Source organism: Rhinolophus sinicus, linkage group LG04 (genome assembly GCF_036562045.2).
Source record: "Rhinolophus sinicus isolate RSC01 linkage group LG04, ASM3656204v1, whole genome shotgun sequence".
In the NCBI taxonomy this organism is placed as follows: Eukaryota; Metazoa; Chordata; class Mammalia; order Chiroptera; family Rhinolophidae; genus Rhinolophus; species Rhinolophus sinicus.
The window spans coordinates 45,119,170-45,136,545 of record NC_133754.1 but is presented as its reverse complement, the minus strand read 5'-3'; the positions used below and the strand labels follow the sequence as shown (position 1 = coordinate 45,136,545).

The 17,376-nt window shown below is 36.5% G+C and overlaps 1 protein-coding gene and 1 pseudogene across 1 annotated transcript in view; one reads left to right on the top strand and one right to left on the bottom strand.

Moving 5' to 3' along the window:
- PCCA (propionyl-CoA carboxylase subunit alpha) overlaps positions 1-17,376 on the bottom strand; it is a 356,645-nt gene that overhangs the window by 240,454 nt on the left and 98,815 nt on the right. Inside the window, exon 7 of the mRNA XM_019754213.2 lies at positions 4,709-4,840. Within this exon, the coding sequence (XP_019609772.1) occupies positions 4,709-4,840 (132 nt within the window). The remainder of the gene's footprint in view (positions 1-4,708; positions 4,841-17,376) is intronic.
- On the top strand, positions 9,206-9,970 carry LOC109459603 (chloride intracellular channel protein 4; annotated as a pseudogene).

The following is a 17,376-nucleotide window of genomic DNA, read 5'->3' as shown; positions in this document are numbered from 1 at the left end:
CTTCAAGTATCACTTAGCTATCATTTCCATTGGAAGATCTGCCATGATACCCCCAATGCCCCTCCATCATGGGCCCCGTGCACCCTGAGCTTAGCATTATTAAATGTAGTAAGTTGTCTGTCTATTTGTAGGTCTCCATAAGGGGACTTGGAGTTCTTTGAAACCAGGGTGTGCAGGGATTCCAAAGCCTATCTTCCAACAGCGTCAGATCCATACTCTTCACTCTGCTTTCATGTTCCAGAGGTGGAATTAATTAGATGTTCAATAAAGCAAAACTTAAAGGCAAATACCTAATACCAGGTGATTACTAGAGAAATACATTTTAAAAGAACATTAGTTTCTCTCTAATGGAAAGGATGACTCAAGAACAAGACATAAGGAAAACCATTCCAGAAGACTCCGTAAGTACTACACACAATGTGTTTTTTTTAATTTTTTCCAATTACAGTTGACATTCAACATTATATTAGTTTCAGGTGTGCAGCATAGTGGTTAGACCTTTATATAACTTACAAAATGATTCCCCCCATAAGTTTAGTACCCACCTGGCACCATATGTAGTTATTACAACATTACTATACATAATGTTTTACAAGAGTGTGGTAAATCATCTCCATATAACATTCTAAATATTCAAATGGGAAAAAAGCAAAAGTTTTAAAGAGAAATTAACAAACTGAAACCATATTAATTTACTCAAGTTAGAGATGAAAATTACTTGGGGGGTAAAAGTAGACTATAATATAATTGCCAAGAAAAAGAATTTAGTCTTAAAAATACCACAGGCTAAGATTCTTAAAAACAAACAAACAAAAACACAGGCTAATTTTTCTTAAACCCTATCGATTTGAAGAAAGATGGACTTATCTATAATTAGCACATACATTCTTCCAATGCAAAAGTATTGCTAATGCAGTTGCTAAAACCACAAGGTATTCCAAAAATTTACACTATTTATTTGCATCAGCGAACCTCTGTCTGCACAGATATCCTCAAAAGTAATTTTTTACCTAACAAATGTGAAAGTAGTATTGTTCCAAATGAATGTGGAGTTAGTATACAAGAAATCTAAATTAATAACCAAATGTAAAAGAAAAAATTTGCACAGCCTCTTATATCAGAAATAATTAAAAGCAAACTAGAAATAAAACTGGTATTAAAGCTTAAGAGGAACAAAAAGGCATTCATTCCTTAAAAACATTTTTAAATGCTTATCTAAAAACTATAACCTGCAGGTTTAATTGGGGCTAAATAAATTAATCCAGACAACAGGTGTTAAGAACTTACCATAGTTAAAGTCAACATAGGTAATGAGAACCTATCATTATCTGAGATTGTAACAGGATCTTAAAAATCACCTAACACATACAAGGAGACTACATTGAAACGATAAGTGGATTTGTTTTCTTCTACTTTCTATTTTTCCCTATTTTCCAAATTAACAGAGGCTGCAAATTCAAAAACAGATTGCCAAATGCAGCCTCCCAGAAAAGACAACCAAAATAACCTGCTGAACAAGCCAAATCAAGCTTATCACTCACGACAGGAAAGGACACCATGACTTTGAGGCAGTCTTGGAGCTTCCACTGAAACCTGTTCAAGACCTGCCAATACTCACAGTTCAAAATCCTATATTCAAAAACTGCAGTGCTCCTCGGATGCCCACCTGAGCCCCCTATTCAGGGGCCTCCCCAGCCACAAGGGTCCGAAAGAATCACACTGGGGAGAGCTCCAATTTCCTTTTCAGGAACTTTAGGAATGGGGAAACTTTTGATTTTCTGATCAGATTTGAAAACGTTTATTATTAGAAGAAACCTTACTGATTACTAATCAAACCTTCCCTATTATCAACAAACTCAACATTTTTTTGCTCTAGGTCCATACGACAAAGTTCACGTGGAAGAAGACAGGCCCAGGACCTGTCATTTTATTTTTAAGCTGGCTCCAGGAGCCAGTGAGGTCAGAAGGTTTCATCAGACTGGTATCCAAATAGGACAAAATTTGCCTTGAAACCCGTATCAAAATCTTGAGAACTTTCCTCTGTCCTGACATGTTTTGTCCACAGAGTCTGGGTCTGGGAGAGATCTCCCCTCCAAATCTTAACCCCCGGAAGGCATTGCACATTGTCATGTCTGCAATTCGCGACGGCCAACCATTAGGCTGGGAGTCCAAGACGTGAAGCACACAAACACATTTCATGTGCCATTACAAGACTCTCATGAGTTTTTCTCAGGCTAAGTCTGTGCTCTCTCTGAGTCAGACTTCTCCTCCTTAAAAGTATTAAATCTAACTCAAATTCATGTTCTTATCTTTCTAGGTGGCATAATTTCACCAAGGATCATTTAGAATTAACAGTAGACCCTTATTGTAAGCTTTTGATATGAATGGTTCATTTGAGAAGAACCCTAGTGGGGGAAAAAGGAAGCAAAACCTTCAGCACCTAGTGTTCTGCATTTTTTTATTACCATGAGGAAGCTTCCAAAAGAAATTCAGATTCTAAAATTGTTCCCTTATAAACTTCACAAGGAAGACAAAGTTCGTCAGGAAGAAGAAGGTATAGGAAAAAGCCAAATGAAAAATGTGAAAAACTTCAAACTCCCTCAAACTTTTATCCTGCTCTTCCTTTCCCTCCATCCTGTTCCTCCATTTCCCCCTGTCCTGATCTTCCTTTCTCTGACCTGCTCCCCTTCTCTTCTAGCCGGGCAGAAACCCTCAAAGCAACATCACCTTTTAAGAGTTAGCCCCTGTTAGAATAGGACAAACATCTAGGATTTAATTAAAGCCTTGGTCTCCTTCTGAACTGAGAGGCATTACCAAAGACTTTCCAAAGCCTACACAAGATAGACAGAAATTTACAGAGAAATTGAGAATATTATAATCTCGGTTCCCCAGATTTACACCAGTTGATTCATATTGCTAGTAAGAACCGCAGATAGAAAATACTGGATGAAAGGGGAGAAGACGAAGACCCTCAAGAGTGACTTGAGACCCCCAATTACACAGGAAACCAGGGAGGCTCAGAAAAAAGGTAAATGATGGACCAAGTTCTTGGGAGGCTACCACCAAAACCTTTCCTGTGAAAACAGGTTGTACTCTAATCCCATTGTGCTAGCAAAGGAAGGGTAAGTCCACTGGAGACTTCAGAGATGGGCTCTTTATGACCCTTGGACAGCACTTAGGAGGACACCCTGAAGTAGCTGTGACCCCAGCTGTCTCCTCACTTTCTGTGAGCGGCTTTAGGCTTAGTTTTATTCTGAACTCTGAGCAGAACATTTAGGGAACAAAGATAAGAAGAAAACTAAGAAGGAATATTAAAAACAAGCCAAAAAATACAAAAACAAAACTAGAACTCAGTAATGTACCAAAAGTGACAATTTCTAGAATGAAGGGGTGACCAAGAGACTCAAAATGTTTCCAAGAGATTGAGGTAAAACTAGGATTAAAAATTATACTCTGGATTTAGTGAGAGGAATAGGCTGTGGATAGCCTTTGTAAGAGAACTTTCAGTGGGAATGAGAAAGAAGCCAAATTTCAGTAGATTAAAGATGAAGTGAAAAGTATGGAAATGAGAGAAAGTGAGAACAATTCTTTTAAGACCTGTGGCTGTGAAAGGAAAGACAAAACTAAGATGGTAGTTGGGGAGTGACAAGGGGTCACTGTCCTCTCTGAAGAGGAGGAACACACATTTCTTTCCAATAAACTGGCAACACCATGAAGTGAGGGGTCATGGGTATCTCATTTATCACTTAGCCCAGGGATCAGTATATCTGTTGAGTGACTGCTCATTTTTAATAGCAAAGGCAATGGAAAAGATCTTAAAAACAAGGAGAGTTTTTAAATACAGAAAAGATAAGCAATGAAGACTATAAGCCCTAAAGGCTATAAAGGGTATATCTGGAAGATCAAAGGAAGAATTGGCTTTTCAAAGGATGGTGAACACCTCTGTCTTATAAAAAGAAAAATGAATGAGTACAGATTAAGGTAAATATGGGCAAGAAGCTGAAAATGTTAACCAGGGGCCAAACATTCTAACTGTCCTGTTAATGCATTAAATGATCCTGCAGGAAGACTTGCCCAGCTCAGAAAGTAACAATAAGAAACACTGAGGTGAAGAGTTCTTGCAGACTAACTCAAATCACAAGGTTAAAGTCCACACAGGGACTCTAATGAAATAATAATAATAATAATAATAATAATAATAATAATAATAACCTTTCCAAGGGGAGCAGGGGAGATGAGACACACACTCCAATTTCTGCATTTCTTCCTCAGAAGCCTTCAGCTGCAAAAGCTGCTTGCTGGTTAGGGAGTTGTGTTTGGGATATACAGCCGTCCACAGTTACACCACTTTTCACCAGAACCATGTTTACATTTTACATGCTATGCATATGGACAGAAGCTCAATATAAAGATACACAGAGAACATCATAATGTTTCAAACATTAAACATATGCCAGCATTAAATAAAATCCTCACCAATTTTTTTCCTGTGAAAGTATGAGCCAATACCAATCACTAAATACAACAGTTAAGAGGCTTCTTGCTCTTTTTAACTTATGCCATTTAAAATAATACAGGTGTAAACAACATTGATTTTTTTAAACCAACACACGCATGTTTTAAAAAGCAATAATTGCATTTTATCTTACGCTTTTGACAAAATGTTTGACCTGAGGACATGTACTATTAGAGTAAAATAGTTTCTCACCTTGACTACTCCATCAAAACCAGGAATTGTGTTAACCTTTGCTTTCTTAGCTAATAATTTGCTTTCAATCTTGTCACCCATAGCTTGAATAGCATGTGTGTCAGGTCCAATGAAAATGACATCTTCTGCTGCCTGTGGAGAAATACAAGTAGAAATTTATAACAAAAACATTACAGTGCTTGATGTGGAGTCACAATTTTATAAAAGAAAACCCCACATACACTTACTAATTATTTACATGCCAAAAACAATTTATAAGTAAGCATTTGAACCAATACACTAAAATATATAATACTGTATTGCATACAGGAAGTGTGCACAAAGATATATGAAACAAAGTCGGGTCAAAGAAAAATAAAAACAATGAACACTCCTGCTTGATATTAACAATACTCTTTGGAAAAGCAACTTCTGTGGTGTTACGTTTATACACAGTATCCTGCCATCCCATCTAATTAGTAAGTTCACTTTTTAAATGCCTTGTAAATCGTGGGTATTCTCAATACTCTACAGCACAGTGCCTTGTTCGACACAAATAACCGTTTTTATTGAATACCGACTCTGCGCCAGGCTTTGAGCTAAATGTCGGTGGTAACTTGGATGAAAACCACAAGATATCAACTAATTCAAGGGACTATGAACAGATCACTGATACCTCAGAGAAACAGACAAAATAAAGCACAGTATCCTTGTGACTATAAGAAATGAGTCGAGAATACTGTGGGAATTTACCATGTATGGCAATGATTTCAAAAAAATTACTCTGTATAAAGAACATTTAGTTCCCCAGTAATGGATCCACCTCCATATTATATATTATAATCAACAAAACACTAATGAAGAAAACACTAATTAGAGACAACAAAGTACTATGTAGTTAGGGCCAGCGAAGGGCATGATCTAGAGAGGAAGGGGCTGGCTGAGATAAAAGATGAGGTCATTAGGTAAAGAACTGAGGTTAAACATGAAGGAAAAACGCAGGTTGTATGCTGGGCATCATCAGAGTAAGGGGCCGAAATGTAGATTTTCCCGTGACCTTCGGTCGGTATAAAGAATAAATCGTGTATTTGATGTCTCACATGGTATCTACGGACATCGCTGCCTGAAAGGTCTCTTGGCTTGGAAACGGCGCTTCCTTCTCCCAAGGAGAGCATTATCCAGAGAAGCCACTGCGGTATGTTGCTCAGATTGCTCTCTCAGCCACTATAGCCCAAGAGAATTAAACCCACCCAGGGAAGGAGGTGGAAGTAGAATGTGGAACCAACAAAAGGAATACATGAGGAGATAAATATTTGGAGATGAGATGACAACCTCAACTTTGCACATGCTGAGTTGAGATGCCTGTGAGAAAGTCAAGTGTCCATGTTCGGGAGGCAGAAAGAGCCGCCTAGAGGTTTTAAGTCCAGGCTGAGACATGGATTTTCAAAGGCATCAAATCTAGGAGAGAATTAAAAGTTCTAGACGAAATCATTCAGATAAAATGTACAGAAAAGCCAATGCGTTTAAACTCAGGATGTATTCTTTCCCTCCTGTCCAAAAGCAAGACAGAAGATTGGGACGTTTTAAAATTCTGAGCTTAAAACATCCGTTTCTTTGTGGGGACAATGGGGATAATAACCACTTGTAAGTCTGACTAAAGGACTGAATAAAATAATAATGTAAAACACCAAGCTAAATGCCACAACTGTTAGTTTTGTCCCCTATCCAAAGTCTGATAAAAAGAGAACACTAGAATAATAAAACAGCTAGGTCCACAGGACCCCAAAATACATTATAGGAACCCAAATAACTAAAATTACCAGTATTACAAATGCCAGAATGCTAGATAAGAAACCTCTACAGCCATAACAGATGCTCATAAAGAACTTCTCCATCAAATGTTTGTATGTATAATAGTTTTAACACAACCTTATTTTCTTAAAAAAAAAAAAAAAATCTTTTTAAGACCCCAAAAATGTAAAACACCTGAAAAGTGAACTTGTTCTGTAACAGGAAAAGTGGCAAGCCTGCATGTGCACATACTCTGTCTCCAGCTGGATAAGCCAGTCATTTGTGACCATAGCAATAATCATATTCATTGCTCTTTATCCCAAATCTCCAACCCACCAAACACTAAGTAAAGTCAAGAGAAAACAATCATGTTTTAATTATCAATTGTCTTTCTATGTTCTCATTTTACTTGCTAAGATGGAGGAATTTTTATTATAAATGCTGTTTTAAATACCCTATGCTAGGCAGATGTAATTAAGCAATCAGAATACCTACACTGACAGAGAGTTAAAGAAATAACAAATGAGAACATCCAAAAGAAATAACAAATGAGAACATCCAAAATACATTACAATTATACAGTAAAACTTCTGATTAACAGGAGCCCAACGACCAGAAACCACTGATTAACCAGATTTTTCTCATGCACTCTAATTGGAGGAAAATTACTCACCTTAAAATGCAAAATTACCAGAAAAAAAAAAGCTCACATCAAGTATTTAGTGACTATTCTTTGTCTCATTTAACACAAAAGAAAAAGAGCCAAAGTGAGCCAGGTAACTATTTGAACAGATGTTTCAATGAACTAACTTCCTTTATATTTATGTTTTGGTAGTACTCCTTGGGTTAGTCTTTAAATATAATTAAAGCTAAATATTAAAGGGTACCCCTAGCTCCTGACTCCCATAATTCTTTGACCAAAAAAGCAAGGGTGAGATCAGGGTAAGACAGTATGGTAACTGCAAAATGAGGGAGCATGTTTCAAAAGTCCTGAATTCTTGACCAAATTCACTTGTGTGATTTAGAACTTAAGGATAGAATTGATCTACCAGTAATCTTTCAATACTCTCCTGAAACCCTGGATCTTCTGTCATCCATCTAATTATCCATAGTATATCAAAATTTACTTCTAAAAATATGCCTTTTAAAAGTCCTCATAAATTTACCATGAAAGATAAATACCTGAAAGCAGGTAAATGTCTTAGGGTCAAGAAAAAAGGGAGCATTTTTCATCATCATTGGAAAACGAATTAATTATACATAGGAAAGAAATTATGCAAAGCTTAAATCACTGCTCTAAGATTTTTTTCATTTTCTAAATCCTGTGATTTTTATGGTTCTGGTCAAACTTTGATAGAATGGGGGAAAGGGTTGGGTTTGAACAATTTGTTAGGGAAATGAGAATTAATTTACAATAGGCTTTATGTTACAAATGAAGGACAGAAATAATTGTCATCTGTAAAAATTAGTAAATTGCTGTACTGTGAATTCAGATTTTCTTTAAAGTATATCCTTTACGCTCACCAAGAATTACTACTTGGTTAACAGTAAAACCAGGGTCAAACAGGAGACACAGCCACGGAAAACCTGCTCAACTGCTCAAAGGACCCGGATTCTGGACTTCAACATATTCCCTACTAAAAGAAGAAAGGATTTCTGGTAGAAAAGGCCACTTCCAGGATTCTTGCAGCACGTGAGATAAAACACTGAGTCAGTGAGAAAGCTTTCAAAATAGTTATCTCAAAAGTACACAGTAGCAGACAGAAAGGGCTACCCACTGAATATGGTTATAACAATATGAGCATCAAAAAGAATAATAGATTACAAGGTTAATTCATCTTTTCAAGACCTCAGAATAAATCTTTTCCTGCTTTCTCTATTCAAGTATTTGAAATTCTTAGACATGTATCACTGATTTTAAAAAATACATAAAGGAAAACTAAAATATATAAAGGAAATATATAATAAATATATATTAAAAATATATACAGGAAAACTAACTTCACACATAAAACTAAACAAAAGTATCAAGGTAAATCCCATACAATGTTTTCATAAGATACATACATACATACATACATACATATATACATACATATTAGAATTACATCCATGGAGGGGGTGGAAAAAGCACCAACAGAAAAACATGCCAACACAACATATCAAAACTGTTACCTGTTTCAAAACAAGCTGAAAGACATTTTAAAATGATAGAAAACATGAAATAACATAAATCAGAATTAAAGATGCTTAGAAATGAGATGATAGATCTCAGGACAGAACTAGAAATGAAAAATAAAATCATTTCAGAAATGAAGACTAAATGACAGAGGAATATACGAGTGAACAGAGAAAACAGATAATGCCTTAAAGAAATAGGAGAAACGAAAGGGGGAAAAAGTTTTTTAATTTAAATATCAAAAAGTGAAGAAATTTTTAAAAGATCCAAGAGAAAATGACAAATACTAAAGATAAACAAAGACCATCCAACATATGGATAAGAGGAATCTTTGAAGAAAACTAAAGCAGAGAAAAAGAACAAAAACCATAGTTCAAGAAAACGTCCGGGTCGCATGCAAGGCATGGGATGTGGCCGAGGGGCCTAGGCGAGCAGGACACCGGGCTGGTCCAGGGAGGCGCCAGGCGGCGGGAACCCGCACAAGAGCAGCCCTGGAGCAGAAGCAGAGCTGTTACCCCTGCTCCCCGCGGAGCCCAGCCGAGCAGGCCATGGCATTGTCGATGCCACCGAACAGGATGATGGAGGAGGACAGAGTCCAGCCAGCGCCTATCATCCAGCTCTTTGTCAAGGCTGGCAGTGATGGTGAAAGCACAGGAAACTGCCCCTTTTCCCAGAAGCTCTTCATGATTCTTTGGCTGAAAGGAGTTGTGTTTGGTGTCACAACTGTTGACCTGAAAAGGAAGCCTACAGGCCTGCAGGACTTTGCTCCCGAGACCCACCCACCATTTATAATTTTCAACAGTGAAGTCAAAACAGATGTAAATAAGATTGAAGAATTTCTTGAGGAAGTCTTATGCCCTCCCAAGTACTTACAGCTTCCACCAAAGCACCCAGAATCAAATACTGCTGGAATGGACATCTTTGCCAAATTCTCTGCATATATTAAGAATCCAAGGCCAGAGGCTAATGAAGCATTGGAGAGAGGGCTCTTGAAAACACTGCGGAAACTGAATGACTATCTGGAAATCTCCCTTCTCTGATGAAATTGATGAGAATAGTATAGAGAACATTAAGTTTTCCGCATGTAAATTTCTGAATGGCAATGAAATGTCATTGGCTGCCTGCTGCCCAAACTGCACATAGTCAAGATGGTGGCCAAAAATTATCACAACTTTGATATTCCAAAAGGAATGACTGGCATCTGGAGACACTTAACTAACACTTATAGTAGGTATGAGTTCACTAATACCTGTTCCAGTGATAAGCAGGTTGAAATAGCATATAGTGATATAGCCAAAAGATTTACCAAGTAAAATAGCACTTACGAGAAAGATGTCTTCACAGCTTTCCCTAAAAATGTGCTTTTCCTAATAGACTGCTCCTCTTCCTATAAAGTAGAAATTTTATTTTGCATGAACATGGCAGTTATGCAAGATGAGGATAAAGGACAGACAAGGTATACCTTATAATAGCTTTCTTTAAATATGTACTTCTAAGCAGTAGTATTTTAAAATTATTTTACCCTGCCTATATCTCCAAACCCATTATCCTCCTCTCCTCTAATTTGCAGACACTTCATCACAAACTTTTCACTTTAGAGGTAGTTTGCCATCTCTCTAAAGTTTTCACCATTGTGTGCATTCACTGTGTATCAATGGCAAGATTTTTGAGGTGCAATGTTTAACTGTTAAAGCAGTAACCATGACTTCATCAGTCAGCCCCAAACTGTTTCATAATGCATGACACAAGGAATATTTATGCATTTTTGGAATTTTATATTTAGTAAGAGTATATAAAAGGATTACTACTGTATCAAAATACTCTGGTTCAATTTAGTCTATCCTGGATATGTATTAAAGGGTGTTAACACCAGAGAAGAGAGCCTTCTACAGAAAGTCACTAAAGATTTTGCTACTTACTTTTGTACATGGATTTTCACTGTTCCCAAAAGCATTTATCCTTTATACCAATTATAATATCTGACACTATGTAGAAGCTAAAAGTTTAGAGGGAGGGATGATAGTCTCAAGATCTTCCTCAAGCATTTTACCCATATAAGAGAAACCAATGGGCACCTGATACTGTCTAAATGTGGTGTTTGCTTTATGTATTTTGCCCAGTGTCATTCATTTGGAGCATTATTGCTCTCTTCCTTTATTTTAAAAAAGCTCTTTTTCAGATGAGCATAGACCTTGCTGTTTGTGGATCTTTCAGCAAAACTACATAAACTGATATTTAGTTGATTTAGCTATAGCAGTACAATGATTAGTAATGTAAAAATTAACACAGAAATTAACTTAAGTAATGTTGGGTGGGTTTGTCAAAATGTCAAGTATAATTTTGTTTCTAAAGAATATTTAATGTGGGTAATCTATTATCCATCCTATATTAAAAACGAGATAAAACCCACAGGTTACCATCCTTCCCATTCCACCACCATTTACTCTTAGACTTTGAGTAGAGGCTGTGTCACTCCTGTTGAACTAAATTATAGTTGTTATGGGGAGTACGTATTTACTGCAGTTTTGCCTAATCTCAATCATTGCGTTTCCGTCAATTAAATTTTTCTACAGCCACAGTGAGGAATAGCACTTTGCAAGTTTGTTTGTTTTTCAAATTAAACTCCTACACAGAAATTATTCATGTTCTAACAAATGAGGATGAACTTGGTGAAAATAAAACAAAGGTTTGCTTTGTATTTATTCTTTTGTTTTTAATGGACTTTCTAGTACTACTCCAAAGATGGGGTTGTGACTCTCACACGTTTTTGGTAAATTTTTACACCTAACTTGTTTAAGAAGTGCTATTTTTCATAGGCTATTTCTGAAATTTAAAGTATATTGCTTTAAAATGGCAATGTTTCCCCCCTTCGGATATGCTAACATTTAGTAATCCCTAGCTTTATGGAAGTAGCCTGATTTTTATAAGCACACTTTGTTTTTCAACTAATCAGTAATTAGCTTAGTAAAGAAAGATAAGGAAAGCTCCATATTATATCCATTTGGCTCAGGGAGATTTTTTTTTTTTTTTTTCCTGTACCTTTCTTAGAACTCCTTACTGCTGATCAAAAGTTTAGGCACCAACTTTTTTGTAATTAAATAGTGAATGATGATTTGTCTGGTTCCAGGAAAAAGCACTATCAGGTTATCTACTGAGAAATCCTACAGCAGTAGCTTCAGTGGCTGAAAATGTTACATCTGCACCAGTACACAGACAACTATGATCACTTTTCACATATTTTTACAATAGTGGTACCTTGGCATTCAGGTGATAGCGAACCTTGACTCGAAGCTTAAAGTATGAAAAAGATTAAAAAGAAGGGCTATCTGTTCTTTCAAGTGAATGGCAGACTAAGTGGAGGGCTAATGAGGAAAGAGCAGCATTTATTCTTTGTTGCTGTTGTTGCTGCTGCTGCGGCTGCTGCTGTTGGTTTAATTTACCTCACAATTACACTTGGCTGTCTCAATGTCCAAGGAAGGCAGGTCTATCTGTTATGATTTTGATGAAGGCAGAATTATTTTTCTATGTAGAAAGTCAGATCTTATTTATCAGTGAAGTTAGTCAAATGTCATTGAGATTGGCAAATGGACAAAAGCTAGGTAAAAGGATGATCCTACAACACGCTTTTTACCCCATCTTACATCTATGGAAAGATCATACCTTAAAATCTTAGGAGATTTGGGACATAAAAGTTTTCATGGTAATTCATGCAGTGTATGCTTTGACATAATGGAAATCGTTTGCTATTATTTCTGCAACTACTGAATCATTACCTCCTCATTTAAACCAACAAGGAAACGCTGAACGGAAGCTCTCACTATTTCCCAAGGGATTCTGAGAAATCTTGGGGTTCCACAATTGGAAAGCTCTGTACTATTTCAGTTGATATGACTTCCTTTAAAAAAAAAACAAAAATAAGTAAATGCAGATTTTCTATACAGTTCTCTAATCTTTTACTAGGATTGTTGACTTGTGATAAAATTCATGTGAGATTTTATTTCTTGGTAACTTTGGCATACACAATTTATCATTAAACCCTTGAGCAATCTGTATACAATTAAAAGATTTCTGACTTTTATTCTTATCCTAAGTTAATTAACTCTAGAATTTAGGTATTTATACTTCTTGAGTTTTGAATCTCTCCGGCATTACATGTAGATAGCTTTTATTTCTGTGCATCTAAAATATCCATTTAGAAAATATCTACAAAGTAAAAATTGTAAGAAATTCAAATGTATTTTTTTCATGAACATTTTGATACACATTTCATCAAGTTTATCGATTAACCAATTTCTTCCACTGATTATGGTATTTGATTCAAAGAAAAGAAAGCATTCATTATTGATATGCTATGTGGACTTTTTTTATTCCATTCTTTACAAATTATTAAGATTGGGCCTGTAAAATTATATTTTTATCATGGACAAAATTTCAACTCCCTAAGTAGTAATATTAAACAGAATTGGAATATTTTATTTAGAATTACTTGAAAAGGCAAATGAAAGCGTATAGAATGCTTGTATTTCCTTTCATCTCTCTGGAACCAGTATATTGCTGGCAGCTATGGTATTAAAATCAAGTATATTTCCACTATCAAAGAAAAAAACTTCAGGGCCAGCCTGGTGGCTCAGGTGGTTGTAGCGCGATGCTCCTAACGCCCAGGTCGCCGGTTCGATTCTCACATGGGCCAGTCAGCTGTGCCCTCTACAGTTAAGATTATGAACAACGGCTCTCCCTGGAGCTGGGCTGTGTGAGCAGCCAGAGGTCAGCATGAACTTCCATGTGCTGCCGCGGCCTGCTGTGTGCTGCCGAGGACTACCGTGTGCCGCCAGGAGCAGCTGGCGGCCATCGTGAGCAGCCATGGGCTTCTGTGAGCAGCCGACCGATGACCGGTGACCAACTGCCTCAGCTGGGGGAGCGCAAGGCTCATAATACCAGCATGGGCCAGGGAGCTGTGTCCTATACAACTAGACTGAGAAACAATGGCTTGAACCAGAAGGGGGAGGGAGGATGGAGAAGGGGGGAAAAAAGAAAAAAATCTCCTTAAAATTTCCTTAAAATACATATTGAAAGCATATTACAGCATACCAGAGAAGTTCAACAAAGAACAACCAACACCATGATATACGCTAGCAATATTACTTAAGAAAGGGCAGGAGGAGAACGTGTGACTTATCCAAGAGAAGTTTAAGTGTCACCAGACTTTGACAGCAATAATTTATGCCAAAAGAAAATGGACTCCATTGAATAAGATATTCAAGGAAAGAAAACATGAGCCAAGGATTTTAAATCCAAGAAAACTGACTTCCAAGTATAAAGGGCAGAGAAAATGTAACAACAAGCAAGAACTCATGATCTCTTTCTGAGAAATCTAATAGAATGGGTTTGCAAACAACAGTCTGTGGACCAAATCTGGCCTGCTACCTATTTATGTATAGTCCACAGTCTAAGGATGAATTTCACATTTTTAACTGTTTGGGGGGGAAAAAATGTTAAGAATACTGAATCATGACTAAATCATATAACACAAAGACAGTTTTATTGGAAGACAGCATGCTCACTAGTTTACATGTTATATGGCTGTTTTCTCGCTACCAGGATAAGACTGAGTACTTGCAAGAGATGGTATGGCCTACAAAACCAAAAATATTTTCTATGTGGCCCTTTACAGAAAAGGTTTCTCCACTCCTGTACTAGAGAATGAGCTTCGGGAAACCAAAATGATTAAAGACAGATCAACATAAAGGGCCCATGGTTATTTGTAGAACTAAAGTTAAATGAAGGCTAAGGAGAGAGTACAGTATATAACAGCTATATTCTCTGACAATACATAGTACAACTATTTAAAAAATGGGGAAAGAATAGGGAAATAATGTGTAAAACTTTTTTAAAGTTTTCAGTAATAATGTTTGTATTAATATTGTTATTGTAAGATTACTGTGTGTGTACCACTGGCTAGACAAACAGTTACCTACAAGGTATTCTGATTTCTAGCATTTTCGCTGTCCCTGAGAGTCAAAATTCTAAATATGGAAAAATGAAGATAAAGAGGTAACAAAGAAGAGGTTAAGTAAAAGTTCTGCTATCCTGAATTTCAGTTGAAAGTATTACTATGAACATAGGAGTTATTTTTACCTCACATAAAATATAGACTATGTTTAATCATACTTTTATATTGTTATCTATACTACATATTAGAAAATGTTACATATTTTATTAATATAGTATATTTATTATATAATATCTATATTATATATAAAATTTGTATTATATATGTCTTATTTGGTGTTACCATTATATCTACATACACATGTATTGAATATATCAATGTCACATATTATATTAATATACCATTGTTAATATAACATATGTTATATGTAATAAACATAAAACCTGTTAATACACATATTTTATTTCCTAGTCCCATAAACTAAAAGGACCGAGAAACAATGACTGTCAGTATCAATGACCCTGACTACCACTGACTCTAGTTTTAACTACCATTAAAAGAAACCAGTGTATCTTGAAAAGATGGCTGATTAAAGACCTGGAGCAGGAAATGTAAAACATGAGCCTAGGGTATCTTGTCAGACCACAGAGCAAGGAAGATATAAAAGATCATGAAGGTCAAGTCAAAAAGACCATGAGCGAACTTAGACCCCACTGGCCTAAGAGGGACAACTTGAGCTTCACTAATAATTCCAACAGATTTAAATCGACAATATAGGTTTGACTCTATGACTTCATAATTGATACTTTTAAAAAGAACTGGTTAACTTTGAAGGATAAGGAACTAATTATTACCTCAAAAACAAAGGTAAAGAATTATACATTTATCTTGCTCTTTCTATATGAATTATACCACTAGGTAACCAAACGATAAATGTGGTTAAGGGTCTCTTTATACATATATTCAAATTAATGAATGAAAAAGACTTCAGAATTAAAATATCACCATTTTGCAATCCAGTGAAGTACTAGATATAAGCAGTAAGCATGGAAGTCTGCTTAGATCTTACAAAACGCTAACAAGACACGTGCCTCACATGCAGCCTTCGCCAAAGGGATCAAAACCTGAGTCTGATCCTGTCTCTGAATCCAGGTGCCAATTTGTAAGAAATGCCAAGGATGGAGGAAAACACTGAACTGCACCACAATTATGCAATCAGCCAAGTCAAGACTGTGAGAAACTCTTTATGTCAAATGACCCAAGGTTCTTCAACAGACAGATTGTAAGGAAAAGGAAGGTATTCAAGGAGAACCTGTGGATTAAGAGAAATTTAGAAGACATACTCGCATCAAAGTTGAAAATAAACGGGCAAGACAAATCATAGTGTCTAGGGATACACATTGGACAATAAAATTATTTTAAAATGCAAGGAAATGATTACTACAAAAGTCAAAGTAGTCAGTAAGTATAGGGAGAGATCGGAGATTAGGATTGAGATGGGTCACATGGACAGGCAAATGTCTAATGTCTGGATCTATGTAAGGATTACAAGATTATTCACATTAAGTAAGCCACACATTTGTTTTGTGTAGTTTCTCTGTATCTGTCTTTTACCTTACAATAAAAATTTTGAAAACAACTTCAGAGTAGCCACCAGTTTGTAGGAGTGAAACCAACACCTGCCGCAGCAGTACCCATAGCCAGTAAGATGTTTCTCAGACCAGTTTGCTAACCTCTTCAAGGGCTTTTTTGGCTTAAGGAAAAAAGTACATTCTCATGTTTGGCTGGGATGCTTCAGTAAACCATTATTTTGTACAAAGTGAAGCATGGTGAAATGGTAACAACTACTAGCATTATAGGCTAAAGTGCAAACTGGAAAGTACTAAAACATCGGTTCACTGGCTAGAACATGGACAGACAGGATAGGACCCAGCCTCTGCAATGCCGCTACTCCCAAAACACCCAAATTTTGTTCTCTGTATGAGGCACAAGAAGAGCTCATGAGGATGGTGGCAGAGGGTTGATCAGGAATTCCCTTCTTATTAATATTTGCAAATAAAAAGATCTTCCCAACGCCATGAACACTGCTGAAATGAGCTGAGACTGTGCTCTCAGAGCAATAGAAACCAGTCCATCAGGCCACCTGTACCAGCGGCGGAGGGCGTATAAAGAACTGGATTGCTGTCCAATCCACAATGAAACCAGAAATCAATGTAGAAAACTCATCCTCCTCCCACTTAACTCCTCTCCTGCTCACTACCTCCACTTATCTCACCTTTGACAAACTGTGCTCACTGTGTATTGAGTGCCAGAAGCTGTATTTTGTTACTCTTTAGGTCACATTGTAAATGTGGCAGACCCAACCGGAAAACAGGTTTGTTTTTTCTTTTTCTTTTTTTATTAGTTTCAGGTGTACAAAACAACATAATGATTAGACATTTACACCCCTCACAAAGTGATAACCCCCCAATCTACTACCACTCTGACGTCATATACATGTTACAACACCATTGACTATATTCCTTATGCTGTACTTTACATCCCATGACCATATATACATATGAAAACAGATTTCTTATTTAATAAGGTTTTGTTTCCAGTGAGACCACGTCTGGTAGTCTATGCAATATTCACAGTTTTTGGGTTTGTGTGGGTTTTTTTGGGGGGGGTATATTTTGTTTTTCTTTTTTTGTAAGTTAAAAACAAAGAAACAGCTCAGGAAGGAATTTTAGGCAAGTTGGCACTTGGGCTCCAAAGATTTATTGTGTA